Below are 13,130 nucleotides of genomic sequence, written 5' to 3'. Positions count from 1 at the left end.
TGACGTTTATAAAGCTGTCTAAACAAGATAACATGTAAGGGAAGCTAACTGTTTTGCTTGAATTTCGTATAGAAATCATTATGATGACTTTGAATTGCATGATTGAGTGTTGTATGAGTGCTTGAACTGTGTAATTGAGTGTATGATTGGATTGTGCTAGATTTATGGACTGTTGCATGTGAGAACAGATTGGGAATCTGGTATTTTCGCCTAAGCGAGTAGCTCTCGCTTGAGCGAAAATACCAGAAACTCATCCCATGTCTCTGCGCGAGATCTCGCCTAGGTGAGCTAGTCTCGCTTAAGCGAGAGTCACTCTCGTCTAAGCGAGACAACTTAGCCTGAGCGAGAATTCGCCCAAAGTTTGGGTTGTTCTCTGTTTCGAGCCTCACTCAAGTAAGAATGACTCGCCTAAGCGAGAGAGCCCTTATGCCTGGGCGAGACCTTCCAGCTTGGGCGAGAACCCCTGCAGTTGAGTGTTATTCCCTTGTTTCTAATGGATGAAGCTATGTTTAAATGTTAAAATGTGAACTTAGTTATGATATGCATGAATTGTTATGACTGGTAATATGTGTGGTGAAATTGCATGAAGTTGGAATATGAGAAGATGTGGTTGAATTAGGATTTCAAGGGAAATTCTAAGAGGAATGTTTTAGTGTATGTAAGGACATAAGGACTCAGTTTTGGTTGGTATCCTGACACTCCAATAACCATTAAGGCTCATGTAGAGCATAATGGATTATGTCGGGAGGAGTAGCAGGAGGTCCTAGTCTGTGGACCCGATTCAGTCACAGACGCGAAGGAGACTTACCTTGGGAGTGGTTGGGTGATAACCCCTTGTGTCCAAACTCTGCAGAGTTTGGGAACCGTCATAGGTGCACGCCACCAAGAGATCCGATGTCGCTTACATAATCCGGATATTGAGTCTAGAGTAATATATTTGTACTATGTTTGCGGTGGCCTATGTGATTCTGGTAAAAATGAGAAAGACTGCATGGTTTGTTTATAATTGAATTGCATGATTTTTCTTATCAGATTAGCTTACCCTTGCTTTCTGTGTGTCTGTTTCGTGTTGTATGTTTTTCTTTTGCGATGATCACCTAAATGGTGGGAGCAGAGGTGGGAGCAGTGTCAAAGGCATTTCTGGAGGATGAAGAGTCATCGTTTTAGTGTTGAGGAGGAGGTTTCCAGTGGGAGCTTTAGCAGTGGTCAATTTAAGTATAGAGTTTATTAGTTTAGTTTAAGTGTATAAGTGATATATTTTTATAGTCATATCTTTTGTAAGACTGTATTAATATATTATGTATATTGAATTATTTGTTTTGGAACTATGATGAAATTCCATGTTTTTATTAGTTTTAAGCTGCTGAAATTGAGATGTTACAAGTATCACATTTTCAAATTAATTTTAAATTTTTATTAATAATATAGACTATTTTAAATATTAATTTTTAATTTATAAAATAGTATCTTAGTCAATATAATGACAATTGATATCTAAATTTAGTTGTTATTTAATAAAAAAACAATTAACGTATATTATTAATATTATAGTTAAAAAATATTATTGATCAATAATATTTAGATAGTGTGTATAATCGTCTTAATGCACCCTTAATATCTTGATATATCATAAAAAAATTTGAGAAAGAAAACACTGCTTGACTACATGTGTCATATTCACACCTTCATACTAATTTATTTGAGTACGAATAGACTTATAGATATACCCCAAAAAAGAACTTTTCTTTAATTTATTATATCATTTATTTATTTTTTATTATTAAATTGTATTAAATTTAATTATAGAAATAAATATTTTTATAATGTTATATAAGCAAAACACTTGAAAATAATTATTATTTATCACAAACAATTTTTGTTTAATAAATAGTGAAATCAATAAAGTAAAGGTTGATAAAAATAAAATTAATAGTAAAATTCGTTCACAACAAAAAAAAAAAAGGCTGTTAGAAAAGCCAATAAATTATTATCATTTTAAGGAAACCTGAGCAGAAGAGCGATTCTTGTGAAAAAATTATATGGTACTAATTGGACCAACATTTTCTAGGGCAATAATGGACTTGAAGGCCCGTTATTTTCTTATGTGCAAGTCCAAATACGGATTTGCAATTAATATACTTGTTTTTATATATGTTTTACAGCTTTTATAAAATTAATTGTAAAATACGTTTTGATAAATTTGGGAATAAATGGACATTATCTACATTGCTATTTAAGCACTCGATTAAGTAAATGTAAAAAAATAATATATGATTCTTCTTATATAGGAAAAAAAAGGTAATTAAAGAGTTAGATTATATGTTATAAAAAAGTGGATCTTAAACTTAACTCAATGTCATAAAATTGTTTATAAGGTGAGGTTTGCATCTACTTATATATTGTAAAATTTTCTTATCTCTAGTTGACATGAGATTTTCAGTACATCAAGCGTGAGAATAAATATTAATGGGTAATCCAATAATGGTGACATGACAAACATAACAAATCACAACTTTCACTAGGATAGACTCTAATCCATGACTCTGATACATGTTAAGAAGTTCATTTTGTTAGAACTAAAAATGAGAAAGCAAGAAAAGAGTGGAATGTAGGTAAAAAAACTTGTTCACATTGATGCGCATTGATGCACACATCACAACTCTTGCAATATTTTAAATAAAACAGTAGTTATTTATAAAACTGTAAAACTAACTAGAATAACTACACATACCCACAAACTGTTGAATCACATTTTTGACACCTTCTTTGATTCAAAAGTTTACAAACAAGAATCAACTCGTTTAACACCCCCATTTAATGACTTTCTTAACTCCTTAAATCTTTCAATCTTCAAGGCCTTAGTCATATTATCAGCTAGTTACACTTGTCTTGTAGTGTTTTAGTTTGACCCTGCCCTTGCTTACTTGATCCCTTAGAAAATGAAATTTGGTATCTATATGTTTACTTCTACCATGAGATACCGGATTCTTGGCAAAATCTATGGTTGATTTACTATCCACCAATAATTCTACAATATTATCAACATATATTTTAGTTCATGAAGTAGTGAGGACAACCATAGTGCTTGACAAATTGTTGAACAAGCTGCAATATATATTGTTTCACATATTGATAATGTTACCATTGTTTGATTTTTTGAGCTCCAAGATACAGGACCCAGACAGGAGAAAAACTTGTCCTATAGTCTTTTTTCCTATCAATCAAGTCACCATACTAATTGGAACCAGAATAGGTTGAACGATGTACAAGCTTATCTTCTTTGGCCTAATGAGAAAAACTAATTCCATATGGCAATGTCCCTTTTAGATATATCATGATTCTCTTGGCAACTCTAAGATGTGATTATCTTGGATGATTCATGAATCTACTCACAAGTCTGACATTGAAAGCAATTTTTGATTTGTTGTGACAAATAAATCTCAAACTCCTAACAATTTTTCTGAATAAGGTTCAATAAATTGAACCCTCATGCTCACTCTTGCCAAGCTTCACATTTACCTTAGTTGGAGTTTTTGCAGGATTACACTCCAACGTATAAATTTCTTTAGTACTTATGAAATGTACTTCTAGCGAATAACAATTCCCTTTTCTGTATAGGCAAACTCCAATCCTAAAAATGTGATAGGATTTTCAAATATGTCATTTCAAATTCCTTTTTTAAACTTTTTTTGAGTGATTCAATGATGATTGGATTGCTACCAATAATAAGTAAATCATCTAGATATAAACAAATAACAGTAAATTCAATAACATTTGCAGCCTAAAAATACAATCCATGTTCAAACATTTTATTCATTCCCTTTACGTAAGAAACCAAGGGATTGTGTAATGAAGACGTCTTTATCAAGTTTTCCATTTCGCTATTCTATTACGTTCAGGAGTGTAAGGTGTTGTTATCACATGTATTATTCCATGTTCCTTGCAGAAATTTTCAAATTCACTAAAAGTAAACTATTACCTCCACCATCTATCCTTAAAATCTATACATACTACTGATCCCAGTTCTTTTCATTAAGGACGGGAAGATTACCGATGAAAAAATGTGCTCTAGTTGGCCTCATAGAACCTGACTCTTATACCAATTTGTTATAACTAAAAATGAGAACAAAAGAAAAAAGTGGAATGCAAAAAAAATTGTTTACACTGATGCACACTGATACACACATCACAAAAATTACAATATTTTAAATAAAATAGTAGTTACTTAAATAAGTGTAAAAAACTTACTACAATAACTACATATAACCCATGAATTGTTTGAATCACATTTTTAACAAATTTCAAGCCCAATTCAACCTCAATTAACTTATAAGATAAGTTTTGCACTCAGTTACAAATTGTAAACTTGCCTTATCTCTAGACGATATGAGATGTCCAATAAAAATTGTTATAAAATAATTATTAAAACATTCAACTATGTAAGATTTTAAGACATTTAATATTATATATATATATATATATATATATATATATATATATATATATTTCAAGTCTAGATATTATTTTCCACAAATACTAATGTAATTTAAGATAATTGTTTGTTTACTAATAAAGATAAAAGTAACAAAATATTTTGATATATAAAAATAAATTCAAGATAAACAAAATTCACACAATGGAAACAATTAATTTTTTATAAAAATTTATATGGTAAAGGCTTCACCGATTGGGATATGGTTCCATTCAAAACAAAAAATACCAAACAATATATTTCTACTTCCTTCTCTCACATTCATACCATTTTGTAACAAGTCTTGATTTTTGTTGTAGACAAGCCTAAACTTGATTGATAAAACTCTATATTTAGCAATTTTTGTTATTAAGTTTGCAATAATGAGCAATATTCTGATGTTATAATATCCACATTTATGTCTAACATGTGAAATTCATTAGTTGTTCTATCCTAATCAAGTTTTTCAAACTATCTTTTGGATCAATGGATCAACGGGTACTGTCACATATGCACCATATCTAGAAGCTCGTGAAATGATGGAGTTAGTTACTCCTAAAAATTCTAAATGCTAGAATAATGATGACATTGAATATCTTCAGCCTTCTGAATGTGTCGTCAAATTTTTTTATATAAAGTGTTTTTCTCTCAAAAAGTGTTTATTTTTCCCTCTCAACCCCAAATGAGAGGTTCCCAAAAGGATGTTCTTCTTTGCCTCTTCCAAACTTTTTGATTTATTGGATATATATATATATATATATATATATATATATATATATATATATATATATATATATATATATATATAATCAGAAATTCATTATCTTTGATATATTTTTTAAATATTCTTACTAGTAATTAGAGTAACTAATTTAATGATAATTGTCGATAATCTTTAACTTAAATAATAATTTAAAAAATAGTCTTTAATATTCAAATTTTTTTCTAATATTATTAAATAAAATCTAAAATATCTAAAAATATAATAATATTATAACAATTAAAAATAAAAATAAATTTTATATATATATATATATATATATATATATATATTTTCCATATACATCGAAGTCCAAAGTCCAGTTTAATTAATGTTATCTTACACATTTGAATATTAAAATTTCCTTGTGTGATTTGCCATGGAAATTTTAAGAATATTATATATTTCAAAAAAATACTCTACATCCATTTAAGGTCAAACTAATATAAAATTTCTATCTTAATTACTAATAAGAAGGTGCAAGTGTGCAAGTATCAGTAAATATCAGCCATACTTCGTAGTGACATAGGTTTATTCAGAGATCCACAAAACAATCCAAGCAGCAATGAATGTCCTTGCAGCATTAGGACACAACCAACCTGCAAGAGTAGATGCTATCAACTCTTCATATTATATCATACTACCTCTTCAGTCATTAATTTACACAATTTTTATGAGTAATATTTTATATGTTTAGGCATATATGTGACTGTCTGTAGAGTATTTCAGTAAAGTTTATTTCTTTTCACCGTAGTTGTGAACTTTGCAAGTAGCCATTTTTCCAATTTTGTTAAGCTATGAACGAATTATACGTGAATATTGTTATATTATATATATATATATATGTTTTTTTTTCAACTTGAAAAGACAGAAAAGTAATTGAAAAAAGATGCATGTGAATCACCATTACCAAGGCATGTTTCACCAGAAATAGAGATATCCTTTTCTTGGTTTGTACCTCACAGTCAAGAGAGTAGACACTAGCACATTTTCAGTGAATTTTATTTTTTTTAGAAGAAATTAAGTAGTAGGTGGCAAAGAAATTGAAGGGTACACGTGTTGAACTGAAAGGAGTGAGTGCACAGAAGGAGGTTGAAGAAGCGACACCTGTCCTTAACGTGGCAAAAGGTTCGATCAGGCTTAGGAAATTGGTCTCTGATATTTTGTTATCTACGTGGGACAACCTAAGTTCCTCAATTCTTATATATAATATGTTTCTGCATTTAACAGCTTTTTATTCTTTAATTTAGTAACTGTGCTTTGTGTGGCGTCTCTCTGAGTTTCAACACACACTGTGCAAGTGTTGCCACTCCCACAAACTCTTCTTCCCAATTACCCAAATGTTGTAAGCCACACACAAAGAACTGGTATTTCAGTTGAACGTATATTTTTCAGGTATCTTTTCTTTTTTTCTTTTACTTATTTTGTATACATTATGCAATGTAATTGTGGATCTTGCTGTGTTTTCATTGCACTATTCATTCTGTCTTTTGGTTTGAATGAGATATATAGATGTTACAGACCAGAGAGTGCATGCTTGATCCTTTTACTTGACTTTCTGGGTTTTATAATTTTTTTTTTTGTCTTGTAATCTATATTTGAACAAGAGACTAATTTCACAGATTTTTACACAAAGAATTGATATAACATAGTTTTTCGTTAAGAATAGCCCACATTATGTCTAACTGCTATTTTTTGTGTTAACTAACTCACTTTTCAAATGATATATATGTATTCAGAGTTTATATATAAGTTTTCTATATTTTCAATTAATTATAATTGTTTAAAAAGCTATACTGTTTTTTATTTTTTGAAATCTGGCTATTTTGATGTCTCTGAAAATATATTACACTATTTATTTTTATTTTTTAAAATAACAACTTGAAAAATTACATTTGAGAGAAGAGTTGTGGGTATCATTTGATATTTTTCTTTAGCGAAAACTTAACTCACTTTAAAGAAAAACTTGAACTTTATATTAAGGTATGTATCAGATCTCTTAAATATCCATTACATTATTACTATCATTATACTCATAATTTTGTTTAGGCACATAAAGAGTTAAATCCCCCTAAGAACAAGGTTCTACATTTTTACCTCTCGATCTGGTACGATATTAATGGTTACTGAGGCCCATCCATACCTACTGCACTTCTGTGCTGTGTGCCAATAAAACAGGTAGTTGCTTCGATATTTGTAGGCAAGGCACTAGACAAAGCTTTCAACTTTTGCTGCTATACCTTGCCAACTTCATACACTCATTATATTCTTTCTTCACTTTCTAAGTGGGATTCAGTGGAGACCAACAATTTCCTCTTCAGTGGAACAAGAATCAAAATCAACATTTGTATCTCCATACCCTTTCGGATAATATTAAATAACACACCTAAGGTTTTTCTTTTTCAGTTTCTTTCTTGCAACTCTACTGTAGTCTCTTACACATTGCAGAGAGATTGTAGAGAAAAATTTGTTTTTGATTTTTATCTTACTGCATGTCAAGATCTGTCTAGTTCTAGAGCTATGAATTGAAACATTCATTGTTGCCTTTAATTTTGATATGTGTTTGGATTTCTATTTACTAACGCAATGCCAAAAATAAGAATTGAAAAGATAGTTTTTTGTTCTTTTATTAAGTTGTTATATCATCTTTGAGTTTCCCTCCTATTCATCTTTTGACTTTTCACAACGCAAGTGTAAGAATAAAAACCAACACTTGGCGTTTGACTTGGCATCTTTGCAGCGAAGAGAGAAAAAAAAAACCAGAGAGTGAGAAGAAGAACATGGTGGTGGCGGAGTCTGAGATGAACTCGCAAAACGACGTCGAATCTCCGATAGAGTTGGAGCAACAGCATAACGTGAACAAGAATCACCCATTCTCTTCACTGGGAAGAGAAGCTTCTTCCATCTACTCCCTCACCCTGGACGAGTTCCAACACACGCTATGGGAGAGTGGCAAGAACTTTGGGTCCATGAACATGGACGAGTTTATCAGCAGCATATGGTGTGCAGAAGAAACTCAGATTTTAAACAACAGCAACAGCAACAACATTAATAACAACAGCTTCTCTCTGAATGAAGCTTCGGCAGAAAAAGGGTTGATAAGGAAGCAACCCAGCCTTCCTCGGCAAGGGTCTCTAACGCTTCCTGCACCTCTGTGTAGGAAAACAGTGGACGAGGTTTGGTCTGAGATACACAAACAACAACAACGGCAACGGCAACAACAACAACAGAACAACGACAACAATAACTGTGGGAGTGTTAATGATGATAACAATGCTCAAAATACCGAATCTGCCCGCCGCCAACCTACCTTCGGAGAGATGACATTGGAGGACTTCTTGATAAAAGCTGGGGTAGTTAGGGAACAGTGTCCCATTGCAATGCCAGTTCCAGCTTCTACAAGTCAAAATCAGCATTTGCAGCAGCCGTATGGCTTCTTTCCTAATAACAACCGTACAATGGAGCCTTCTTTTGTCGGAAGGCAGGTGATGGGGGTTGGCGGCGGCGGCGGTGTCGGAAGTAGTGCTGGTGGGAATGTGGTTAGACCACCTTATCAGATGGTGACTAAGGGTGGGGGTAACAGTGGTGGTGGTGGTGGTGGTGCAGTTGGACAGTGTTCTGGGTATCCGGCGGCAGTGCCGGCGGCGGTTTGCTTTGGACCGAGGGTGGTGAATGGAGGCGGTGGTTATGCGGCAGTGAGTAACATGGGAGTGGTGGCGCCGGTGAGCCCGGTTTCGCCGGAGGGGATAAGTACTGGTGAAAATTTCGGTTGCCGGTTTGGGATGGACAGAGGTGTGTCAAGAGGGAGAAAGAGGATGTTTGATGGGCCTGTGGAGAAGGTGGTGGAGAGAAGACAGAGGAGGATGATCAAGAACAGAGAATCAGCAGCCAGATCCAGAGCAAGAAAACTGGTACTTTCTTCATTTCATGATTGAACTGCATTGATACGAAGCTAGATGTTTTGTCTTGTTAATTATTGTTCCTGAGAAATGTGCTTTTTGTTTGTCTGGTTCTTAGAAATTACACTGTGAAATGTGCACTGCAGCTTCCATAGTTTACATTTGAAGTTGTATTCTTCTACGTCCTTGCACTCGCCACTGGGATATGCTTGGTTATCTTCCAAAGCATTCTAATTTAGAATGCAAAAATGTGAAATTGTGAGTAAAATTTGTTGGCTGTGCCACATGCCTAGGTGCGTTGTGATTTTCAGTTGGTGAGGTCCCGCATCACTGATAATTGAGGCAGGCAAAACAGTTAAGCAAATTAATTATAACAGCACCTTTTTTTAACGTTGTTTGATTCTTCTTTATCGATAAGCTTTCTTTTCCTTAAGTGAGAAAAGGGTGATGTAAAGGGGTATCGTAAAAGATGTGAGAATAGGCTTTTTCTTGTTAAATCATAAACTGATTACCTGCTTTGGAGCAAAAGGTAGAGAAAAAGGTACCTGATTAGATAAGTAGGATAACTTTTGAGAGTTTTTGGCCTTAGAAAAATTGCAGTAGAGGGATAAAAAGTTTTAAGCTTTTCAAATACAAAAATGGTTGCTTTTTTTATCTTTAACCATCGGATCCAAAGGCTTTCTTTTGCTTTTGCAGGCATACACAGTTGAATTAGAAGCAGAATTGAACCAGTTGAAAGAAGAGAACGCCCAACTTAAACTCTCACTGGTATGCCAACTATTTTGTACTTTGATCAATGTTGAAGTTCTTTCTTTTTCTCTACATTGTAGTGAGTAATTAGATTCCATATCTAACATGGATCGTGCATCTATGCATAGGCTGATCTTGAAAGGAGAAGAAAGAAACAGGTAACTAATATTCTTATGCAATCACAAACCTTTAATTATTCTCAGATTTAGGTAATGGTTTTCCTTTCAAATTCCATAAGCATAAGAACAACACAATGTGAACTGTAGTCTCCTTTTGTGCAGCTTTCAGAGGAAGGGAATTTGAGAGTTCAAACCATTCAAAAGGCCAAAAAGAAATCGAGATCATTGAGAAGGACCATGAGTTGCCCTTTATGAGAAAATGATCTAATGTACAAACGGATGTAGTTGCTTGTGTTGTTTTAATGATATTTTCAATGTCAAATAAAAAACATCATGTACACTAGTTTTCTTCGTTTCATCACTGACCCATTACAAATAAATAGGCCCAAACAAAAAAAAATCCAAAACGTTAAGAATTTTTAAAAACAAAATTGAAATATGGTGGACCAACTTGTCAACGGGAGTAGATGAGTTGACAAGTGTTTTGTATCAATGATTTTATTGTTATTAGAGTTAGAGATATGTTATTCTTTTTAGAATAGATATTGAACTAAATAGGATCTGATTTAACCTACAACTTTTAATAATATTTATCCGTTAAATCTACATTCACAAAACTTTCACTCTATTGACGTTAATTCGGTAATACCTTTTCTTTTAAAACTCCCCTTACCTATTATTCAATATGCACTATAATCCAACTTATAAGTAGCACTTTATGTGGTTCAAAATTAAGGAAAACGTAATGATTAGGATAAGTCCAACAAAATAATCTTCAATGGAAAATACTAATCTATTATATGAAAGGTCTTCAGGACTTACTCAAATACCTTATCCTTTCAAATTTAAGACTCCTAACGGTGAATAGTTTTGTTTTAACTACAAGTGGGATCAACTATGTTATTGTATTTTTATTGTAGGATCGTGTTTTTGTATTTTTTATTGTAGGATCGTGTTTTTGAGGTATTGTTTATTTTGAGATGGTATTGTTTATTTTGAGATGTGAAGTTATATAAGTTTATCGGATCTTTGAAGTCAGTGTAAAATATGTCTGAAGGAGAAAATATGTCTGAAAAAGAAATAAGTAGATAAATTATATTTGATTTTGACTTTTAAGCAATGTTAGACTATCAGATGTAATTCTGGTAAGATCTTAGGATGTAATCATAAGTCTAGTAAGATCGTTAGGATCAATCACTGTTTTCTTGAGATATTGTGTTTTCGAAATATTATCTATTTTAGAGTATAAAATTTTATCACAGTTTTATACTTAAAAGATATTTTAAAGATTAAAAAGTTAAATAAATATTTAAACTATATTTAATCTTAATTTTTCTAATCTCGAATATAAAAATATCGAGTCTATTAAAGAAGGTCAATGAAACATATGGACCCAAATGATGAATATAGAAATGGTTGGCACACTTTGCATGGGCCAGTACCTTTTACATCAACTTATACGTTGTACTCACTCGTCACTTCTGTGTCACCATTAGAGAATTTTGTGCATATGTATATACTTATCTATATATGGGTCCATCCAACCCAAATAACACGTGAATTGTGTTTCCTTCAATATTTTGCTTTTCAATTAAAAACATTTCTTTGGAAGAGATAAAATGATGAATATGGAGGGCCACACCTTCTCCTAGTCATATACCATGCGCACCATAAATGTTTATTTAATTGTTTTTATTCATACAAGGGTAAGAGATTGAATTAATTATAAATGATTGAACTTATTCTGCATGTTTTGAGGCCTTAAATCATACCAAAATACTGGAGTTTCGAAATTTATTTAAATCATCACGTAGTTAGCCAACAATTCCAAACTTTAAAGTCTTTGAAGTAGAATTTACTAAGATAAAATAATAAAAGAAAATGTTAAATTAATTTTCAAAATTAGTATAAGATGAATTGTACAATCTAAAATATATTTTTAAAATTAAAATGCATTTAAAGTAGAATATACTTCTGATAACAAATATTGATAACAAATATATATGAATTGTGCAATTTCAAATACATCGCTACATCGATTTGGAAACTTATAATAAATGGCATAATCTATGTTGTATTTTTCATAAATGTAAATGAGATTGTGCAATTAATAACTTTTTTTGTTTTTTTTTTTTGGTTTGAGAAATATATCATGGTTTTATAATTGGAATGTATATTACACTCGTACAAACATACATTTTAAATTATACTATTTAGAATATAGTTTTACATCTAAAAACATATTTCATATTGCACAATATAAAATAGATTACATTTTCCAAAATATTATAAATTACGATCTCTATAATAACTTACGAAATCCACAATATGAGAAGTTCACGGATCAATCAATCATCGAACACAACAATAAAGAAAAAAACAATATTATACTAGGAGGATTTTATCTTTTACCCACCGATGGGAATTCAAGAAGAAACCAGGTTGATGAAAAAGAAATATTGTCTATAATGTATTTAAGAAAAGGAAAGTGATTTTACTAAATAAATCATAACTTGTATTTGCACTTAAAACACCGATTAAAATAAATCATATATTTTAAACTAAACTTATTGTATAAAATTAAAGTCTTATTTGACTAAAAGTAAAATGAATGCAAATATATTATTTCTAATAAAAATAAAACTTATTTGTCCTATTATTTAGAGTGGAAGAAAAAAAATAGTAATATATATATATATATATATATATATATATATATATATATATATATATATATTGACATGTCTTGGTCAATAATTTTGGAAGAGTAAAAATAATATACTCAAAATTTATACATTTAATTATTGTCACTAATACAATAAATATTAATACAAAATTTAGTATAATTGTACTAACAAAAGAAATCATACATATATAAAATATTGTCATTCATTCCTTCATATTTTATCAATAATTGAATTAGAACTAAAATTTTCAGTTTTCTTTTTCAATGTAAATAATCATCATATTGTCATCAAGAAATTCATCTTCACGAGTAAGCTTCCCTCTTGTTATTTTAAAAATGAATCTATTATTTTATTATTCATCAATATATCTTTTTCTTAAGATAAAAAACTTAGTATTAAAAATAATTTATCATAATTTAATAAAAAATTTGAGACATAATTACT

General features: G+C 31.0%; 1 protein-coding gene across 3 annotated transcripts; it reads left to right on the top strand.

Annotated features, from left to right (window-relative positions):
• The first annotated feature begins 6,452 nt into the window (after positions 1 to 6,452).
• On the top strand, positions 6,453 to 10,357 carry LOC114190412 (protein ABSCISIC ACID-INSENSITIVE 5-like). Of its 3 annotated transcripts, XR_003605802.1 has the most exons (6): positions 6,453 to 6,626; positions 7,924 to 9,142; positions 9,424 to 9,484; positions 9,827 to 9,898; positions 10,009 to 10,038; positions 10,162 to 10,205. XR_003605802.1 is itself a non-coding variant. In XM_028079284.1 (5 exons), the coding sequence occupies exons 2-5, from the start codon at positions 8,012 to 8,014 to the stop codon at positions 10,252 to 10,254; spliced, it is 1,326 nt and encodes a 441-aa protein (XP_027935085.1). In that variant the 5' UTR covers positions 6,459 to 6,626; positions 7,972 to 8,011; the 3' UTR covers positions 10,255 to 10,357. The 3 variants fall into 3 exon arrangements, 2 of the variants coding, with proteins under 2 accessions (XP_027935085.1, XP_027935084.1); XM_028079284.1 differs by lacking the exon at positions 9,424 to 9,484 and having other exon boundaries at positions 6,459 to 6,626; positions 7,972 to 9,142; positions 10,162 to 10,357; XM_028079283.1 differs by lacking the exon at positions 9,424 to 9,484 and having other exon boundaries at positions 6,459 to 6,626; positions 10,162 to 10,357.
• Positions 10,358 to 13,130: the final 2,773 nt, after the last annotated feature.

Source organism: Vigna unguiculata, chromosome 7, assembly GCF_004118075.2.
Source record: "Vigna unguiculata cultivar IT97K-499-35 chromosome 7, ASM411807v1, whole genome shotgun sequence".
NCBI classification, from domain to species: domain Eukaryota; kingdom Viridiplantae; phylum Streptophyta; class Magnoliopsida; order Fabales; family Fabaceae; genus Vigna; species Vigna unguiculata.
Note: the sequence above shows the minus strand (reverse complement) of the source record. Positions and strands in the feature narration are given on the sequence as shown.